Source organism: Hyla sarda, chromosome 5 (assembly GCF_029499605.1).
Source record: "Hyla sarda isolate aHylSar1 chromosome 5, aHylSar1.hap1, whole genome shotgun sequence".
Lineage (NCBI taxonomy): Eukaryota > Metazoa > Chordata > Amphibia > Anura > Hylidae > Hyla > Hyla sarda.
The window spans coordinates 70,330,280-70,352,448 of record NC_079193.1 but is presented as its reverse complement, the minus strand read 5'-3'; the positions used below and the strand labels follow the sequence as shown (position 1 = coordinate 70,352,448).

The following is a 22,169-nucleotide window of genomic DNA, read 5'->3' as shown; positions in this document are numbered from 1 at the left end:
TGCTATGACATCACAAGTATATTTCAGTCAGGTAAGCTGCTATGACATCACAAGTATATTTCAGTCAGGTAAGCTGCTATGACATCACAAGTATATTTCAGTAAGGTAAGCTGCTATGACATCACAAGTATATTTCAGTAAGGTAAGCTGCTATGACATCACAAGTATATTTCAGTAAGGTAAGCTGCTATGACATCACAAGTATATTTCAGTAAGGTAAGCTGCTATGACATCACAAGTATATTTCAGTAAGGTAAGCTGCTGTGACATCACAAGTGTATTTCAGTAAGGTAAGCTGCTATGACATCACAAGTGTATTTCAGTAAGGTAAGCTGCTATGACATCACAAGTGTATTTCAGTCAGGTAAGCTGCTATGACATCACAAGTGTATTTCAGTCAGGTAAGCTGCTATGACATCACAAGTATATTTCAGTAAGGTAAGCTGCTATGACATCACAAGTATATTTCAGTAAGGTAAGCTGCTATGACATCACAAGTATATTTCAGTAAGGTAAGCTGCTATGACATCACAAGTATATTTCAGTAAGGTAAGCTGCTATGACATCACTAGTATATTTCAGTAAGGTAAGCTGCTATGACATCACAAGTATATTTCAGTAAGGTAAGCTGCTGTGACATCACAAGTGTATTTCAGTAAGGTAAGCTGCTATGACATCACAAGTGTATTTCAGTAAGTTAAGCTGCTGTGACATCACAAGTGTATTTCAGTAAGGTAAGCTGCTATGACATCACAAGTGTATTTCAGTAAGGTAAGCTGCTGTGACATCACAAGTGTATTTCAGTAAGGTAAGCTGCCGTGACATCACAAGTATATTTCAGTAAGGTAAGCTGCTGTGACATCACAAGTGTATTTCAGTAAGGTAAGCTGCTGTGACATCACAAGTGTATTTCAGTAAGGCAAGTTGCTGTGACATCACAAGTGTATTTCAGTAAGGCAAGCTGCTGTGACATCACAAGTGTATTTCAGTAAGGTAAGCTGCTATGACATCACAAGTGTATTTCAGTAAGGTAAGCTGCTGTGACATCACAAGTGTATTTCAGTAAGGTAAGCTGCTATGACATCACAAGTGTATTTCAGTAAGGCAAGCTGCTGTGACATCACAAGTGTATTTCAGTAAGGTAAGCTGCTGTGACATCACAAGTGTATTTCAGTAAGGTAAGCTGCTGTGACATCACAAGTGTATTTCAGTAAGGTAAGCTGCTATGACATCACAAGTATATTTCAGTAAGGTAAGCTGTTATGACATCACAAGTGTATTTCAGTAAGGCAAGCTGCTATGACATCACAAGTGTATTTCAGTAAGGTAAGCTGCTGTGACATCACAAGTATATTTCAGTAAGGTAAGCTGCTGTGACATCACAAGTATATTTCAGTAAGGTAAGCTGCTATGACATCACAAGTATATTTCAGTAAGGTAAGCTGCTATGACATCACAAGTATATTTCAGTAAGGTAAGCTGCTGTGACATCACAAGTGTATTTCAGTCAGGTAAGCTGCTGTGACATCACAAGTATATTTCAGTAAGGTAAGCTGCTATGACATCACAAGTGTATTTCAGTAAGGTAAGCTGCTATGACATCACAAGTGTATTTCAGTAAGGTAAGCTGCTATGACATCACAAGTGTATTTCAGTAAGGCAAGCTGCTATGACATCACAAGTGTATTTCAGTAAGGTAAGCTGCTATGACATCACAAGTATATTTCAGTAAGGTAAGCTGCCGTGACATCACAAGTATATTTCAGTAAGGTAAGCTGCCGTGACATCACAAGTGTATTTCAGTAAGGTAAGCTGCTATGACATCACAAGTGTATTTCAGTAAGGCAAGCTGCTATGACATCACAAGTGTATTTCAGTAAGGCAAGCTGCTATGACATCACAAGTGTATTTCAGTAAGGTAAGCTGCTATGACATCACAAGTGTATTTCAGTAAGGTAAGCTGCTGTGACATCACAAGTATATTTCAGTAAGGTAAGCTGCTATGACATCACAAGTGTATTTCAGTAAGGTAAGCTGCTGTGACATCACAAGTGTATTTCAGTAAGGTAAGCTGCTATGACATCACAAGTATATTTCAGTAAGGTAAGTTGCTATGACATCACAAGTATATTTCAGTAAGGTAAGTTGCTGTGACATCACAAGTGTATTTCAGTAAGGTAAGCTGCTGTGACATCACAAGTGTATTTCAGTAAGGTAAGCTGCCGTGACATCACAAGTATATTTCAGTAAGGTAAGCTGCTGTGACATCACAAGTATATTTCAGTAAGGTAAGCTGCTGTGACATCACAAGTGTATTTCAGTAAGGTAAGCTGCTGTGACATCACAAGTGTATTTCAGTAAGGTAAGCTGCTGTGACATCACAAGTGTATTTCAGTAAGGCAAGCTGCTGTGACATCACAAGTGTATTTCAGTAAGGCAAGCTGCTGTGACATCACAAGTGTATTTCAGTAAGGTAAGCTGCTATGACATCACAAGTGTATTTCAGTAAGGTAAGCTGTTATGACATCACAAGTATATTTCAGTAAGGTAAGCTGCTATGACATCACAAGTGTATTTCAGTAAGGTAAGCTGCTATGACATCACAAGTGTATTTCAGTAAGGTAAGCTGCTATGACATCACAAGTATATTTCAGTAAGGTAAGCTGCTATGACATCACAAGTGTATTTCAGTAAGGTAAGCTGCTATGACATCACAAGTATATTTCAGTAAGGTAAGCTGCCGTGACATCACAAGTATATTTCAGTAAGGTAAGCTGCCGTGACATCACAAGTGTATTTCAGTAAGGTAAGCTGCTATGACATCACAAGTGTATTTCAGTAAGGCAAGCTGCTATGACATCACAAGTATATTTCAGTAAGGTAAGCTGCTGTGACATCACAAGTGTATTTCAGTAAGGTAAGCTGCTATGACATCACAAGTGTATTTCAGTAAGGTAAGCTGCTGTGACATCACAAGTGTATTTCAGTAAGGTAAGCTGCTGTGACATCACAAATATATTTCAGTAAGGTAAGTTGCTATGACATCACAAGTATATTTCAGTAAGGTAAGTTGCTATGACATCACAAGTGTATTTCAGTAAGGTAAGCTGCTATGACATCACAAGTGTATTTCAGTAAGGTAAGCTGCTGTGACATCACAAGTATATTTCAGTAAGGTAAGCTGCTGTGACATCACAAGTATATTTCAGTAAGGTAAGCTGCTGTGACATCACAAGTGTATTTCAGTCAGGTAAGCTGCTATGACATCACAAGTGTATTTCAGTAAGGTAAGCTGCTATGACATCACAAGTATATTTCAGTAAGGTAAGCTGCTATGACATCACAAGTGTATTTCAGTAAGGCAAGCTGCTGTGACATCACAAGTATATTTCAGTAAGGTAAGCTGCTGTGACATCACAAGTATATTTCAGTAAGGTAAGCTGCTGTGACATCACAAGTATATTTCAGTAAGGTAAGCTGCTGTGACATCACAAGTGTATTTCAGTAAGGCAAGCTGCTGTGACATCACAAGTATATTTCAGTAAGGTAAGCTGCTGTGACATCACAAGTATATTTCAGTAAGGTAAGCTGCTGTGACATCACAAGTGTATTTCAGTAAGGTAAGCTGCTGTGACATCACAAGTGTATTTCAGTAAGGCAAGCTGCTGTGACATCACAAGTGTATTTCAGTAAGGTAAGCTGCTGTGACATCACAAGTGTATTTCAGTAAGGTAAGCTGCTATGACATCACAAGTGTATTTCAGTAAGGTAAGCTGTTATGACATCACAAGTGTATTTCAGTAAGGTAAGCTGCTATGACATCACAAGTGTATTTCAGTAAGGTAAGCTGCTATGACATCACAAGTGTATTTCAGTAAGGTAAGCTGCTATGACATCACAAGTGTATTTCAGTAAGGTAAGCTGCTGTGACATCACAAGTATATTTCAGTAAGGTAAGCTGCCGTGACATCACAAGTATATTTCAGTAAGGTAAGCTGCTGTGACATCACAAGTGTATTTCAGTAAGGTAAGCTGCTATGACATCACAAGTGTATTTCAGTAAGGCAAGCTGCTGTGACATCACAAGTGTATTTCAGTAAGGTAAGCTGCTGTGACATCACAAGTATATTTCAGTAAGGTAAGCTGCTGTGACATCACAAGTATATTTCAGTAAGGTAAGCTGCTATGACATCACAAGTATATTTCAGTAAGGTAAGCTGCTATGACATCACAAGTATATTTCAGTAAGGTAAGCTGCTATGACATCACAAGTATATTTCAGTAAGGTAAGCTGCTGTGACATCACAAGTGTATTTCAGTAAGGTAAGCTGCTGTGACATCACAAGTGTATTTCAGTAAGGTAAGCTGCTATGACATCACAAGTGTATTTCAGTAAGGTAAGCTGCTATGACATCACAAGTATACTTCAGTAAGGTAAGCTGCCGTGACATCACAAGTATATATCAGTAAGGTAAGCTGCTGTGACATCACAAGTGTATTTCAGTAAGGTAAGCTGCTGTGACATCACAAGTGTATTTCAGTAAGGCAAGCTGCTGTGACATCACAAGTGTATTTCAGTAAGGCAAGCTGCTGTGACATCACAAGTGTATTTCAGTAAGGTAAGCTGCTATGACATCACAAGTGTATTTCAGTAAGGTAAGCTGTTATGACATCACAAGTATATTTCAGTAAGGTAAGCTGCTATGACATCACAAGTGTATTTCAGTAAGGTAAGCTGCTATGACATCACAAGTATATTTCAGTAAGGTAAGCTGCCGTGACATCACAAGTATATTTCAGTAAGGTAAGCTGCTGTGACATCACAAGTATATTTCAGTAAGGTAAGCTGCTGTGACATCACAAGTGTATTTCAGTAAGGTAAGCTGCCGTGACATCACAAGTGTATTTCAGTCAGGTAAGCTGCTATGACATCACAAGTGTATTTCAGTAAGGCAAGCTGCTATGACATCACAAGTGTATTTCAGTAAGGTAAGCTGCTATGACATCACAAGTGTATTTCAGTAAGGTAAGCTGCTGTGACATCACAAGTGTATTTCAGTAAGGTAAGCTGCTATGACATCACAAGTATATTTCAGTAAGGTAAGCTGCTATGACATCACAAGTGTATTTCAGTAAGGTAAGCTGCTATGACATCACAAGTATATTTCAGTCAGGTAAGCTGCTATGACATCACAAGTGTATTTCAGTCAGGTAAGCTGCTATGACATCACAAGTATATTTCAGTAAGGTAAGCTGCTATGACATCACAAGTATATTTCAGTAAGGTAAGCTGCTATGACATCACAAGTATATTTCAGTCAGGTAAGCTGCTATGACATCACAAGTATATTTCAGTAAGGTAAGCTGCTATGACATCACAAGTATATTTCAGTAAGGTAAGCTGCTATGACATCACAAGTATATTTCAGTAAGGTAAGCTGCTATGACATCACAAGTATATTTCAGTAAGGTAAGCTGCTATGACATCACAAGTATATTTCAGTAAGGTAAGCTGCTGTGACATCACAAGTGTATTTCAGTAAGGTAAGCTGCTATGACATCACAAGTGTATTTCAGTAAGGTAAGCTGCTATGACATCACAAGTGTATTTCAGTCAGGTAAGCTGCTATGACATCACAAGTATATTTCAGTAAGGTAAGCTGCTATGACATCACAAGTATATTTCAGTAAGGTAAGCTGCTATGACATCACAAGTATATTTCAGTAAGGTAAGCTGCTATGACATCACAAGTATATTTCAGTAAGGTAAGCTGCTATGACATCACTAGTATATTTCAGTAAGGTAAGCTGCTATGACATCACAAGTATATTTCAGTAAGGTAAGCTGCTGTGACATCACAAGTGTATTTCAGTAAGGTAAGCTGCTATGACATCACAAGTGTATTTCAGTAAGTTAAGCTGCTGTGACATCACAAGTGTATTTCAGTAAGGTAAGCTGCTATGACATCACAAGTGTATTTCAGTAAGGTAAGCTGCTATGACATCACAAGTGTATTTCAGTAAGGTAAGCTGCCGTGACATCACAAGTATATTTCAGTAAGGTAAGCTGCTGTGACATCACAAGTGTATTTCAGTAAGGTAAGCTGCTGTGACATCACAAGTGTACTTCAGTAAGGCAAGCTGCTGTGACATCACAAGTGTATTTCAGTAAGGCAAGCTGCTGTGACATCACAAGTGTATTTCAGTAAGGTAAGCTGCTGTGACATCACAAGTGTATTTCAGTAAGGTAAGCTGCTGTGACATCACAAGTGTATTTCAGTAAGGTAAGCTGCTATGACATCACAAGTGTATTTCAGTAAGGCAAGCTGCTGTGACATCACAAGTGTATTTCAGTAAGGTAAGCTGCTGTGACATCACAAGTGTATTTCAGTAAGGTAAGCTGCTGTGACATCACAAGTGTATTTCAGTAAGGTAAGCTGCTATGACATCACAAGTATATTTCAGTAAGGTAAGCTGTTATGACATCACAAGTGTATTTCAGTAAGGCAAGCTGCTATGACATCACAAGTGTATTTCAGTAAGGTAAGCTGCTGTGACATCACAAGTATATTTCAGTAAGGTAAGCTGCTGTGACATCACAAGTATATTTCAGTAAGGTAAGCTGCTATGACATCACAAGTATATTTCAGTAAGGTAAGCTGCTATGACATCACAAGTATATTTCAGTAAGGTAAGCTGCTGTGACATCACAAGTGTATTTCAGTCAGGTAAGTTGCTGTGACATCACAAGTATATTTCAGTAAGGTAAGCTGCTGTGACATCACAAGTGTATTTCAGTAAGGTAAGCTGCTGTGACATCACAAGTGTATTTCAGTCAGGTAAGCTGCTATGACATCACAAGTGTATTTCAGTAAGGTAAGCTGCTATGACATCACAAGTGTATTTCAGTAAGGTAAGCTGCTATGACATCACAAGTGTATTTCAGTCAGGTAAGCTGCTATGACATCACAAGTATATTTCAGTAAGGTAAGCTGCTATGACATCACAAGTATATTTCAGTAAGGTAAGCTGCTATGACATCACAAGTATATTTCAGTAAGGTAAGCTGCTATGACATCACAAGTATATTTCAGTAAGGTAAGCTGCTATGACATCACTAGTATATTTCAGTAAGGTAAGCTGCTATGACATCACAAGTATATTTCAGTAAGGTAAGCTGCTGTGACATCACAAGTGTATTTCAGTAAGGTAAGCTGCTATGACATCACAAGTGTATTTCAGTAAGTTAAGCTGCTGTGACATCACAAGTGTATTTCAGTAAGGTAAGCTGCTATGACATCACAAGTGTATTTCAGTAAGGTAAGCTGCTATGACATCACAAGTGTATTTCAGTAAGGTAAGCTGCCGTGACATCACAAGTATATTTCAGTAAGGTAAGCTGCTGTGACATCACAAGTGTATTTCAGTAAGGTAAGCTGCTGTGACATCACAAGTGTACTTCAGTAAGGCAAGCTGCTGTGACATCACAAGTGTATTTCAGTAAGGCAAGCTGCTGTGACATCACAAGTGTATTTCAGTAAGGTAAGCTGCTATGACATCACAAGTGTATTTCAGTAAGGTAAGCTGCTGTGACATCACAAGTGTATTTCAGTAAGGTAAGCTGCTATGACATCACAAGTATATTTCAGTAAGGTAAGCTGCCGTGACATCACAAGTATATTTCAGTAAGGTAAGCTGCTGTGACATCACAAGTGTATTTCAGTAAGGTAAGCTGCTATGACATCACAAGTGTATTTCAGTAAGGCAAGCTGCTGTGACATCACAAGTGTATTTCAGTAAGGTAAGCTGCTGTGACATCACAAGTATATTTCAGTAAGGTAAGCTGCTGTGACATCACAAGTATATTTCAGTAAGGTAAGCTGCTATGACATCACAAGTATATTTCAGTAAGGTAAGCTGCTATGACATCACAAGTATATTTCAGTAAGGTAAGCTGCTATGACATCACAAGTATATTTCAGTAAGGTAAGCTGCTGTGACATCACAAGTGTATTTCAGTAAGGTAAGCTGCTGTGACATCACAAGTGTATTTCAGTAAGGTAAGCTGCTATGACATCACAAGTGTATTTCAGTAAGGTAAGCTGCTATGACATCACAAGTATACTTCAGTAAGGTAAGCTGCCGTGACATCACAAGTATATATCAGTAAGGTAAGCTGCTGTGACATCACAAGTGTATTTCAGTAAGGTAAGCTGCTGTGACATCACAAGTGTATTTCAGTAAGGCAAGCTGCTGTGACATCACAAGTGTATTTCAGTAAGGCAAGCTGCTGTGACATCACAAGTGTATTTCAGTAAGGTAAGCTGCTATGACATCACAAGTGTATTTCAGTAAGGTAAGCTGTTATGACATCACAAGTATATTTCAGTAAGGTAAGCTGCTATGACATCACAAGTGTATTTCAGTAAGGTAAGCTGCTATGACATCACAAGTATATTTCAGTAAGGTAAGCTGCCGTGACATCACAAGTATATTTCAGTAAGGTAAGCTGCTGTGACATCACAAGTATATTTCAGTAAGGTAAGCTGCTGTGACATCACAAGTGTATTTCAGTAAGGTAAGCTGCCGTGACATCACAAGTGTATTTCAGTCAGGTAAGCTGCTATGACATCACAAGTGTATTTCAGTAAGGCAAGCTGCTATGACATCACAAGTGTATTTCAGTAAGGTAAGCTGCTATGACATCACAAGTGTATTTCAGTAAGGTAAGCTGCTGTGACATCACAAGTGTATTTCAGTAAGGTAAGCTGCTATGACATCACAAGTATATTTCAGTAAGGTAAGCTGCTATGACATCACAAGTGTATTTCAGTAAGGTAAGCTGCTATGACATCACAAGTATATTTCAGTCAGGTAAGCTGCTATGACATCACAAGTGTATTTCAGTCAGGTAAGCTGCTATGACATCACAAGTATATTTCAGTAAGGTAAGCTGCTATGACATCACAAGTATATTTCAGTAAGGTAAGCTGCTATGACATCACAAGTATATTTCAGTCAGGTAAGCTGCTATGACATCACAAGTATATTTCAGTAAGGTAAGCTGCTATGACATCACAAGTATATTTCAGTAAGGTAAGCTGCTATGACATCACAAGTATATTTCAGTAAGGTAAGCTGCTATGACATCACAAGTATATTTCAGTAAGGTAAGCTGCTATGACATCACAAGTATATTTCAGTAAGGTAAGCTGCTGTGACATCACAAGTGTATTTCAGTAAGGTAAGCTGCTATGACATCACAAGTGTATTTCAGTAAGGTAAGCTGCTATGACATCACAAGTGTATTTCAGTCAGGTAAGCTGCTATGACATCACAAGTATATTTCAGTAAGGTAAGCTGCTATGACATCACAAGTATATTTCAGTAAGGTAAGCTGCTATGACATCACAAGTATATTTCAGTAAGGTAAGCTGCTATGACATCACAAGTATATTTCAGTAAGGTAAGCTGCTATGACATCACTAGTATATTTCAGTAAGGTAAGCTGCTATGACATCACAAGTATATTTCAGTAAGGTAAGCTGCTGTGACATCACAAGTGTATTTCAGTAAGGTAAGCTGCTATGACATCACAAGTGTATTTCAGTAAGTTAAGCTGCTGTGACATCACAAGTGTATTTCAGTAAGGTAAGCTGCTATGACATCACAAGTGTATTTCAGTAAGGTAAGCTGCTATGACATCACAAGTGTATTTCAGTAAGGTAAGCTGCCGTGACATCACAAGTATATTTCAGTAAGGTAAGCTGCTGTGACATCACAAGTGTATTTCAGTAAGGTAAGCTGCTGTGACATCACAAGTGTACTTCAGTAAGGCAAGCTGCTGTGACATCACAAGTGTATTTCAGTAAGGCAAGCTGCTGTGACATCACAAGTGTATTTCAGTAAGGTAAGCTGCTATGACATCACAAGTGTATTTCAGTAAGGTAAGCTGCTGTGACATCACAAGTGTATTTCAGTAAGGTAAGCTGCTGTGACATCACAAGTGTATTTCAGTAAGGCAAGCTGCTGTGACATCACAAGTGTATTTCAGTAAGGTAAGCTGCTGTGACATCACAAGTGTATTTCAGTAAGGTAAGCTGCTGTGACATCACAAGTGTATTTCAGTAAGGTAAGCTGCTATGACATCACAAGTATATTTCAGTAAGGTAAGCTGTTATGACATCACAAGTGTATTTCAGTAAGGCAAGCTGCTATGACATCACAAGTGTATTTCAGTAAGGTAAGCTGCTGTGACATCACAAGTATATTTCAGTAAGGTAAGCTGCTGTGACATCACAAGTATATTTCAGTAAGGTAAGCTGCTATGACATCACAAGTATATTTCAGTAAGGTAAGCTGCTGTGACATCACAAGTATATTTCAGTAAGGTAAGCTGCTGTGACATCACAAGTGTATTTCAGTCAGGTAAGTTGCTGTGACATCACAAGTATATTTCAGTAAGGTAAGCTGCTGTGACATCACAAGTGTATTTCAGTAAGGTAAGCTGCTGTGACATCACAAGTGTATTTCAGTCAGGTAAGCTGCTATGACATCACAAGTGTATTTCAGTAAGGTAAGCTGCTATGACATCACAAGTGTATTTCAGTAAGGTAAGCTGCTATGACATCACAAGTGTATTTCAGTCAGGTAAGCTGCTATGACATCACAAGTATATTTCAGTAAGGTAAGCTGCTATGACATCACAAGTATATTTCAGTAAGGTAAGCTGCTATGACATCACAAGTATATTTCAGTAAGGTAAACTGCTATGACATCACAAGTATATTTCAGTAAGGTAAGCTGCTATGACATCACTAGTATATTTCAGTAAGGTAAGCTGCTATGACATCACAAGTATATTTCAGTAAGGTAAGCTGCTGTGACATCACAAGTGTATTTCAGTAAGGTAAGCTGCTATGACATCACAAGTGTATTTCAGTAAGTTAAGCTGCTGTGACATCACAAGTGTATTTCAGTAAGGTAAGCTGCTATGACATCACAAGTGTATTTCAGTAAGGTAAGCTGCTATGACATCACAAGTGTATTTCAGTAAGGTAAGCTGCCGTGACATCACAAGTGTACTTCAGTAAGGCAAGCTGCTGTGACATCACAAGTGTACTTCAGTAAGGCAAGCTGCTGTGACATCACAAGTGTATTTCAGTAAGGCAAGCTGCTGTGACATCACAAGTGTATTTCAGTAAGGTAAGCTGCTATGACATCACAAGTGTATTTCAGTAAGGTAAGCTGCTGTGACATCACAAGTGTATTTCAGTAAGGTAAGCTGCTATGACATCACAAGTGTATTTCAGTAAGGCAAGCTGCTGTGACATCACAAGTGTATTTCAGTAAGGTAAGCTGCTGTGACATCACAAGTGTATTTCAGTAAGGTAAGCTGCTGTGACATCACAAGTGTATTTCAGTAAGGTAAGCTGCTATGACATCACAAGTATATTTCAGTAAGGTAAGCTGTTATGACATCACAAGTGTATTTCAGTAAGGCAAGCTGCTATGACATCACAAGTGTATTTCAGTAAGGTAAGCTGCTGTGACATCACAAGTATATTTCAGTAAGGTAAGCTGCTGTGACATCACAAGTATATTTCAGTAAGGTAAGCTGCTATGACATCACAAGTATATTTCAGTAAGGTAAGCTGCTATGACATCACAAGTATATTTCAGTAAGGTAAGCTGCTGTGACATCACAAGTGTATTTCAGTCAGGTAAGTTGCTGTGACATCACAAGTATATTTCAGTAAGGTAAGCTGCTGTGACATCACAAGTGTATTTCAGTAAGGTAAGCTGCTGTGACATCACAAGTGTATTTCAGTAAGGTAAGCTGCTATGACATCACAAGTGTATTTCAGTAAGGTAAGCTGCTATGACATCACAAGTGTATTTCAGTAAGGTAAGCTGCTGTGACATCCATAATGTATTGTGCTCAAGTAAGTTCCTGTGACATTTTATGGATGTAAGTCAGTAAACTGCTGTAACATCATATGGGGTTTTTAATCAGGGAGGCTCTTGTGACATCATGTGGGAGTTTCATTCAGATAACTTGCTGTGACATCATCAGTGGGTTTTAGTCAGGAAAGCTGCTGTGACACAAGGGGATGTTAGTCAAGTAAGATGTCATAATAGGGTTTTAAGTCAGGTAAGCTGCTGTGACATCATAAGTGGGTTTCAGTCAGACAAGCTCAGTGACATTGAAATAATTGCAGTTAGTCAGGTAAGGTGCAGTGGCATGATTGGTTTTCAGTCAGGTATGGCGCTGTGATATCGCACAAGGAGACAAGACAGATAAGCTGCTCTGACATCACAAGGGAATTAAAGGTAAGCTACAGTGACATGACAGCACCTTTAATCTGGACATACCATATGTATGAAAAAATCTGGAAATTAAGTACCCTTTAAGGATGGTGAAACTCAACTAACAATTCACCCCTTACAAAAATATGCTGTGTGTATATACCTTTAGGGTAGGTTCACACGGGTAGGATCTACACAGAGTTCCCCACTTCAGATTCCAGCTGTGCTAGATTTTCTGCATCAGACCCCATTGAAGTCAATGTAATCTGCTACTTATTTTCTGCATCAGACCCCATTGAAGTCAATGTAATCTGCTACTTATTTTCTGCAGCAGAAAACACGTTGTAGATCGCGTCTGTGTGAACGTACCCTTAAAGTGAACCTCCCAGGTGACTTATGCTGCCCTATGTGAGAGCATCATATGATCGAGGGAGAAAATATGAGACCCAGGATATTTATAGGTTTATGTGACTTGGAGCAGGTTTTCTGAGTAAAACATAGAGTAAATCCAGACAAGACTCTTAGGAAAGACAACGTGGGACATGTATCAATGTTTGCTTATGTTTTCCTTTTTTTAGTTATTTTTTTCTTACAATTTCTTTGCTTATGTGCGACTTATTTATCAACTGCTTTCAGCCTGTTGATAAATTTCTTTCACATAAGCAATTATTTTTTATTTTTTGCTTTGGTAGTGGCTTTTTCTGCTCCATGTCTGAGCTGGAGTAAATTTAGTAGGTTTTTCATGAGATGTGACTTTTTTGCGACTTTCACACTTGATAAATCTCTGATCACTGCAAGTCAAAAATCACTTTTTGCTTTGGTAAGCAAGATTTGTATTTTTTGCTTAGGACCCTGCACACTCAAAAAGTCGCAGAAAAAAAGAGAGTAGTCTTGCGTCTTTTTTGCAACAATTTTAAGCAAAAAAAATCTACTAAATGCTTTGATAAATGTCCCCCAATAAGTACACCTATCGATTGACAGTCTTTTCCATGAACCCATTACTACAGGGAAAGCAGTGCATATGTATGGGCAGGGTAAACAGGACTCTCATGGTCCCTCCTAGGAGTCCATTCAGGATTTACCCTGCACATATTCCTGTAAACCTATATATCTACATAACTCTTTTTCCTCTATAATAAGGTGCTCTCAGATTGGGCAGTATAAATCCCATGACCAGTGTTCATTTTAAGAAATGTTTAATGATGGCTTTATGTGCTATGTGATTATGTACTGTATAATTTGTGCCTGTACCATTTCCGTCATATCCTTGGCAGTATGGCTGGCACCAGGAACAAAGCTTTAGGACAGTGTTTCCAAAACAGAATGTCTCGGGCTACTGCAAAAGTATGAGTCCAAGCATTCCTGGACAACCAAAGGCTGTGCATGCTGGGAGTTGTACTTTTGCAACAGCTGGAGGCATCCTGGTTGGGAAACACTGCACTGGGATGACAGCTTGAAGGAGGATGAGTTGTTATTCAGCAAGAACTGCTAAGAGGAAGCCCTGCCCAGAGTCTGAAGCTTACAGCAAACACTGTGGCACTGGAGATGATGCACCATCATGTATGTGGGTTGGGGGAGTAGTTGCATCTGTAAAGAGTGAGTGTCTGGTGTCACGCATTGTAGACGTGAGAGTGACCTGCACCATGAGAGAAGAGCAGGCTCAAGTCAACCACCAAAGAGCAAGCTGCTGGGCCGAGGCAGTATGAAAAGCAATTTATGTAAAGCTGAAATATCCCTTGAGAGCATTGCTTTACTTAGGGAATGGATGGGGGGAGGGGTGTAGAATTACATGCAGCTTTTTGTGATCCTGCAGGAAGGAGAAGTATAAGACTTTAAGACTTTCCTTTACATGTCCCATCCCTTTTGAATCCACTTTTGTGTTTGGCTTTTAAAATAAAAAAGAAAGGAAAACCAACACAAAAGCTGTGTGTGTGTAAAACTTTCTTCTAGAGCATGCAGGGTTTCTAACTCAAATGTTATATCTGACAGTAGGGAGTCCTGCAGGGTAGATTGGTGCCAAGGCAAATGTTGTACACAAACCTCTACATGTGGTGAGGGCAGATGAAATTACCCTAGGGGCAGATGGCATTAACCCCTTGTGTTCGTAACACCAGGGCATGGTTTAACCTCTACACCCCTGGAAGGAATACCGCCAGATCTTGGGCTAGGCACGGGGGCAAATAATGACCCTGACACCAAGTTGTGGAACAACGACAGCTTTACTCAGTCAGACAAGTGTTACCATCTAAACAGCTTGGCTAGGCCAAAGGAGGTGACCAGTGACTTCAGAGACCGCAGAGCTTACTGGGACTTATGGTGGACTGGGACAATTTACTGCAGAGCCACGCTGACTGAAGACAGATTGACTTGGACTGACCTGACTATGACAGACTATGACTGACTTCACCCCTTCTGTAGCTTACTAGGCTTTGACTTGACTTTTGGGGTACTTGACTTTAGGATCCGTGGCTGAGTGGTAGACTTTAAGCCTCTTTAGGACTCCAGACACATGCCTAGGACTTACCTGCAACTCAGCAAAGACTTAAAGAGAAAAAGAGAGTGAGGAGGCTCCACCCAGGGCTCATATGGGGGAGACACTGTTGGGGTCCCATAGGTCACCCTTAGGTCAAATGGTCACTGGTACCTCACTGGGTTACATGACAACAGGTCTTAAAGGCATAACACATTTTATATACAAATACTCTATATAACAAGAATAGAAGCAGATATACAAAGGAACAGGTGCAGGGGGCCCAGGGGTCACTGTATGGCGGCTGCCTGACCAGGCAGCAAGGGTACAGGGGTGCAACTCCTAAACTGGGCCACCACCTACATATTTCTTATCCTGGTTAGCCTGAGCACCATTATTTTTGTGTAAAAGACACAGTATGCTTCATTCTGAGCTCTGACTAAAAGAGATTTTCCAGGACATAGACATCTAAGATAAATGTAAACTTAATTTATTGTAAAAAATGAAATAAAACAATGACCACTGATGAAGGAGGTAGGGATCGACCGATTATCGGTATGGCCGATATTATCGGCCGATAATCACGATTTTGGGGATTATCGGTATCGGCAATTACCTTGCCGATAAGCCAATAATGCCCCGCCCCCCGCACCGCGACCGCCCCCCCCCCCCCCCGACCCACCGCACCGCGACCGACCCACCGCACCGCGACCGCCCCCCCGCACCGCGTCGCACCCCCCCACCGTAGTGCTGGGCGGTATACCGGTATGGATTTTTGCCCATACCGCTATACCGGTCGGGCCCCTTTCCCACCCTCCGAGTCAATAAAAAAAAATTTAACTTACCCGTAATGGGGGTGGTCCGGGCCATCCATCGTTCCTGTAGTGTCCGGGGGCATTCCGGGTGAAGAGTGAACCGGTCCGGGCTGTCCTTCTTCTCCCACGGTCTTCTCTTCCACTCCGGGCAGGCTCCGGCCTAGTACGCTGCATAGACGCCGCTACGTCGTGACGTCAGGTGCATCGCTGAGCACGGGTGTCACTGCGCAGCGGCGTCTATGCAGCGTACTAGGCCGGAGCCCGCCCGGAGTGGAGAAGATGACCGCTGGAGAAGAAGAACAGCCCGGACCGGTTCACCCTCCACCCGGAACGCCCCCGGACACTACAGGAACGATGGATGGCCCAGACCACCCTGACAGGTAGGGGGAGAGAAGCGGGTGGTGGCGGCAGCGGCCTATGGCACCGCAAAAGCCACTGCAGTGCATTGATTTAAAGCGCCCGCTTTAAATCAATGCTCTGCAGCAGTGTCGAGGGGGGATAAATAGCCGATAACTTATACCGGAATATCGGTATAAGTTATCGGCTATCGGCCCTAACCTCCACCGATTATCGGTATCGGCCCTAAAAAAACGATATCGGCCGATCCCTAGAAGGAGGTTGTACCTTGAAATGTGTCATTGCTTTATTTAATTTTTCTTTTTTTTTACAATAAATGTTTCCATTCATCTTAGACATCTATGTACTAAAAAAATCTCTGCTGCAGATTGCGGTTCCATCAAGGGTGTTTTTTATTCTTTTTGATTGTATCCTCGATTCCTGGAAAACACTAGGACACTCTCGGCCTGACACCACCCGGCTCAGCAGCAATATTCCCCTCAATATACCCTATTTTCACTGGAGCAACCAGCGTATAACTGTGCATTCAAATGTGAGTGGTAAAACAATAGCCCTCAATCTGCATATTCATGTACTGAGGATAATACATGAGGAGCTGTCCTCCATTTTTTTCCCTCCTTCTCTACATACTGGCTAATAGTTAAGCATCTGGAAAGGGTGATCCTTATCTATGAACACAAAAAAGGATATTAGAATTTTGTATTTTAAATCCCTGCTGATCATGGGTCTTACCTGTTCCAGAAGCCGGCATTATTCTCATAGTTCTGAGGCACGATGTTTGAAAGATAGAATGTTTCAGCCATAGCCTCCTGTAGACAGAAAAAGCTGTAAACTGGAAACTTCCAAAACAATAGAACAGTGGAGCGGTTGCTCATAGCAGCCAATCAGATTTAAGCTTTTTTTTTTTTTTTCAAAGGCCCAATTAAAAATAAAATAAGCAAAGGAATAAATAAAAGAAATGGACAACTGCTCCACTGTTCCTTTTCCCTGATAAATCTCCTTATCCCATAAGATAATGCGCTTTACGTATTCTGTTTGTAAATTAAAGGGGTACTCCACCCCTAGACATCACGCCCCCTCCCATAGACTTGCATTGAGGGGACGGGGCGTGACACCACATGGGGGCGGACTTGTGACGTCACAGACTTCCATTTCAGACCCTCCAGCGCTTCCGGAGCAGAAACAGGTGGGTGCCGCATGCTATATTGCGGGGGTCCCCAGCGGCGGGACCCCCGCGATCAGACATCTTATCCCCTATCCTTTGGATAGGAAATAAGATGTCTATGGGTGGAGTACCCCTTTAAGCAGGAAACTAATACTTACTGTAGAATATTTACTGTTGCCTGCTGGTGCCATGTGACCCCGGGACCACCCACTATGTAAATAGTCTTCATTGGTGGCACTAAAGATTTGTGGGATGTTCGGATCAGGTTTAAATCGGCAGTCTTTTCGATCAGCAATACCTGAGGAAGACATGAAGAAGTTACAATGCATAAAAGTACATTACAAGACTTCTATGTTTACACTGGGCATCCCAACAGCTTCCAGTCCTGAAACCCTACTAGCATAGAGCAAATCAGTATTAGATGTCATATATAGGATTTTTTTAAATTCATTATATGTACCCCATGGTCACTCATCTCACAAAAAATATGTCCTAATACAATGATATCTATGGAAAAATTAAAAAGTTCTGGGAATACACGGGTGCTGAAAACAAAAATTGTGTTCTTAAAGGGGTATTCCAGGATTTTTTATTTGTTTGGGCTGCAGGGGCTGTAAAGTTAGTGTAGTTTCTAATATAGTGTCTGTACCTGTGTTGTATTTTGGTAATCTTTGCACTAATGTTTTTTTTGTTGTTGTTTTTTTAAACAGCATACAAAATGAGTGTCGTCTCAGGTTTTCCTAAGTTGCAGTAACATTATATCCCTAGTTAGGTGATGAAAGGAGCGTGTCTGCTTTTATGGGTGGAGCGGAGATCATTCTTCAGTGAATTGTAGTTTTGCAACAGCTGGAGGCACCCTGGTTAGTAAACACTGGTCTATTGTTTACAGCACAGCATGGAAGGCAGCTCACCTGTGCTTCAATGGGTGGGGTGGCTGATGTGTGGGAGGGAGAAAAATTACCTCACACTTCGAAACAAGGGACCCTGGGACTTGAAGTTGGAGGCAGGGAACTCCAACAGGAAATAGCCATTTCACAAAAAGAAATCAGTAGCATTATAGTAAACTCAGCTATTTAGCTCCAAGACAAGCATATATCTTTCCTAAGCATGTTCATTACTGTCTGGCAGGTAAGTACTAAAGTCACCTTATGGTGGATAACCCCCTTAAAGGTGTACTCTGGTGGAAAACATTTTTCATAAATCAACTGGTGCCAGAAATGTAAACAGATTTGTAAATTACTTCTATTTAAAAATATTAATCCTTCCAGTACTTATCGGCTGCTTTTTAATACAGAGGAAGTTCTTTTCTTTATGAATTTATTTTCTGTCTGTCCACAGTGCTCTCTGCTGACACCTCTGTCCATGTCAGGAACTGCCCAGAGAAGGAACAATTGACCATAGCAAATCTCTCCTGTCCTGGACAGAGGTGTCAGCAGAGAGCACTGTGGACAGACAGAAAAGAAATTCAAAAAGAAAAGAACTTCCTCTGTATTATACAGCAGCTGATAAATACTGGAAGGATTAAGATTTTTAAATAGAAGTAATTTACAAATCTGTTTAACTTTCTGGCACCAGTTGATTTAAAAAAAAAATTCCACCAGAGCACCCCTTTAAGTCCCCAAAAAGCTTTGCAAGTTATATTACGTGGTGGTGGAGGCTTGGCAAACTGAGTTAAAGTGTACTTGCTGCTTTAAAAAAAAAAGTTTAACATGTCCTAAAGGAATATCAAAAGTTGTAAAAGGTTATGGTCTGAGTGTTCAGATCCTGACCAATTATTAGAACAATTTATATAGTAAGTTTGCCTTTCTTAGCATGCTCCTTTCCCAGCTAGTCCTAGCTAACAATCACATTCTGAACACTCAGACCAAAACGTTTGACATGTCACTGCAACATCTTTTTTATGTGACAGTGCCCATTTAAGCTTCCAGACACGTCTGTTGTGAAGCATACAGTACTCATGGTACAGAAGCAGGGACTCCTGACCTGGGCGCTATTTGTCTGAAACCAATCATTCCAACAAAAAGTTGCAATGAATCCGATGTATATGTGAAATTTAGAGAAGAACGGATATGCTCCTTTCTAATGATGGCCTATCCTAGCAATATGCCATCACTTTTTAAGAAAGAAAAAAACCTTTGAATTGTTTTACTCACCAACAATTCTCTCTTTCGTAAGATGCTCAATCACCCAACGTGGGGTCTTTTTGGATTGATCATAGGACAAGGCATGACTGGTATAGTGTCTGACCTCCTCTCCACTCTGCGGGAATCCATATTCCTCCAACAGTGACTTCTGTACTGGTGCTGCGGATAAAAAGGATATTATAACAGGTTCAGTGTATCCATAATTTCCCTTTAAATAATATAATCTAGAATAAGGACACTGCACATGTGCGAGCAGCACTAAATTCATTTTTCATGAGGCATCTGAACATAGAGTAGAGTGCTCAGAAAGGTAAAAAAATGTTGAAAAATAAATGGTGCAAATGCACATTGGTGCCCTCCATTAATTCAGGAGGCGGTTTTCCTCCATTCTTGAGATCAGCAGGTGTCCCACAATTAACTTTGATAGTTGGGAATAGCCCTTTAGAAATTTTCTGTGGCACAGATTTCATCTTATGGAAGTAAAGGGGAAGGTGAAAGCCAGAGAAAGTGCTCGCAGCCCCCGTACCTGGGTCATGTGACCTATTCTTATTACTTTTAAGCCCTCTGGTGACATCAGCACCTTGCTTGTGGTCGGGATCCTGGTCAGTGTTTTTAGATGGCACCTAAATATACTGTAATATGGATGCTACAACGGAAGACCCCAGGTGACCTCTGAGTTCCAGTAACACCTTTGCCTATTGGGGCATTTAGCTGGACTCCACCGTTAGTTGAGGGGGCAGTTGTACCACTAAGTGCCAGCGTGGGTTGATATTGTCACTGTGTATCCCCATGACCTTATCTGTTTCTACGTGTCCCCTGATGAATCCCTAAAGGAGAAACCATGTAGAGGAATGGCTAAGTATCATCTCCTGCCCTCTTCTGTCTTAGTGGTTATTTAAGTAGTAATAGATGTAAGCATAATGAGGGGGATTTATCAAAGAGTGGTGCAGTTGCCCATAGAAACCAAAAAGATTGCTTCTTTCATTTTTCAGAGGGCTTTTAAAAAGTAAAAGAAGTGATCTGATTGGTTTCTATGGGCAACTGCACCATTCTTCCTCTACATAAATCACGTTCAATCTCCCCCTATGTCTTATACTCTGTGTGACAATCAGGATTGGAATGTGATGTAATTCACAATAATTAGTCTGTGCCCACATTATGGCCTTCTTTAGTACCATAGCATGTGATCAAGTCTATTTGGGTCACTTATACAGTATCTAAGAGGTTATCTGGTTGTTGCTTAGCCTGATCCTTAGACCTCTGCCATTACATGTATTTATCTTGCACTATGTACAATGATTTGTGCTAATATACGGTGCTTAGTTAGGTACGCATCTGCATGAAAAGGCTCAGGTGGTTGACATTCTACCTAGGGTGTCCAAACTGGATAATAGGGATGACCAGGAAGAGTCGTGGTGACTATTCTGCCGAAGATAAGGGCATTTTATTTCCCTTACAAAGAGCTATCCCTGTTCTATTCCCTTATAACACCCCACATCCCTTTAGAGATGAGCGAAGTGATTAGATTTGTCACGAACTTCTCGGCTCGGCGTTTGCTGACTTTATCCTGCATAAATTAGTTCAGCTTTCAGGTGCTCCGATGGGCTGGAAAAGGTGGATACAGGAGAGAGTCTCCAGCCCACCAGAGCACCTGAAAGCTGAACTCATTTATGTAGGCTAAAGTCAGCAACTGCCGAGCCGAGAAGTTTGCGACAATTCGAATTACTGTAACTTTGCTCATCTCTACATCCCTTCATACACGTTGTGTTTTGGTGATCTTTTTGAAGCAATAATTGCTTATGTTTTTGCCCACTCTTGTGCCTTTAAGGGCTGGTGACATTGTTTATTTATCACTTCTAGTGCGTGTTTTGAGGACATTTTAATAAAAGTTATGTATTAGACGCACATTGTTTTTTCTGTGATGATGAAACCAGCAAAATATTGTGCAGCCTCTGGTCCTGAATCATGTTACCGAAGCTGGATACATTGTAAACCCAATCTGTTTTGTTGGGTTGTGCACCAAAATGTGGCGCAGTGCACCACAAATTGTGTCCCGACCAATTCTCTATTTTACTTAGAAAACCCCAAAAAGGGAAAGGGGGGGGGGGGGGGCGTTTTTCGAAAAATTCCAACAGATTTACAAATTTTTCCACAGAAAATGTGGTGAATTTGAGCTTTGGAAAACCCCACTGCTTAGAGCAGGTGTAATAAAAAAATAAAAATAAAAAAAATAAGCAAAAAGTAAGGAAAAGTGCAAAATGGCAAAATGTAGAGAAACATTAGTTAAAGGGGTATGTGTTTTTTTATGTGTGTTGTGATGTATATATGTATTTTCTTACCTTTTGTGAAGATCCGGAAGCTGGCCCCTTTTTTTCTTCCAGTGGCTTGCTGTGTAACCTCGGCCTCCGCCATGTTGTGTTCGGTAAGTGGGATGTCAGGGGGGTGTGTTCTTGCTTCTGTCCTTCCTATCTTCTGACATCCGAGGCAAATCTTATCTTCCTGTTTCTTCCGGCGCATGTGCAGGTAGTTTTTTTTTTTTTTTTTTACCAATAAAGTTTTTTTTGTCTAATTGACAAACTGTCTGCGCTTGCACAAAGCTACGCTATTAGCGTAGACCTAACGTACGCTAAGCTGTTAGCGTAGCACTTGCGTACTCGCGCATGCAGTTTGTCAATTAGACAAAAAAAACTTTATTGGTAAAAAAATAAAAAAAACTACCTGCGCATGCGCCGGAAGAGGCCGCAGATTCGTCGCTGAGCCACGGAAGAATCAGGAAGAAAAGATTTGCCTCGGACGTCAGAAGATAGGAAGGACAGAAGCAAGAACACCCCCCGACATCCCACTTACCGAACACAACATGGCGGAGGCCGAGGTTACACAGCAAGCCGCTGGAAGAAAAAGGGACCAGC

At 40.6% G+C, this 22,169-nt stretch overlaps 1 protein-coding gene across 5 annotated transcripts in view; it reads right to left on the bottom strand.

The window, feature by feature from the left end:
* The window catches only part of EXOG (exo/endonuclease G), a 97,608-nt gene that overhangs the window by 11,391 nt on the left and 64,048 nt on the right, over nt 1–22,169 (bottom strand). For all 5 annotated transcript variants that reach the window (XM_056519638.1, XM_056519640.1, XM_056519643.1 and 2 more), the window contains 3 exons: nt 19,270–19,419; nt 17,275–17,414; nt 16,684–16,760 (listed from right to left, as the gene is read on the bottom strand). In XM_056519638.1, the coding sequence (XP_056375613.1) occupies nt 16,684–16,760; nt 17,275–17,414; nt 19,270–19,419 (367 nt within the window). The remainder of the gene's footprint in view (nt 1–16,683; nt 16,761–17,274; nt 17,415–19,269; nt 19,420–22,169) is intronic.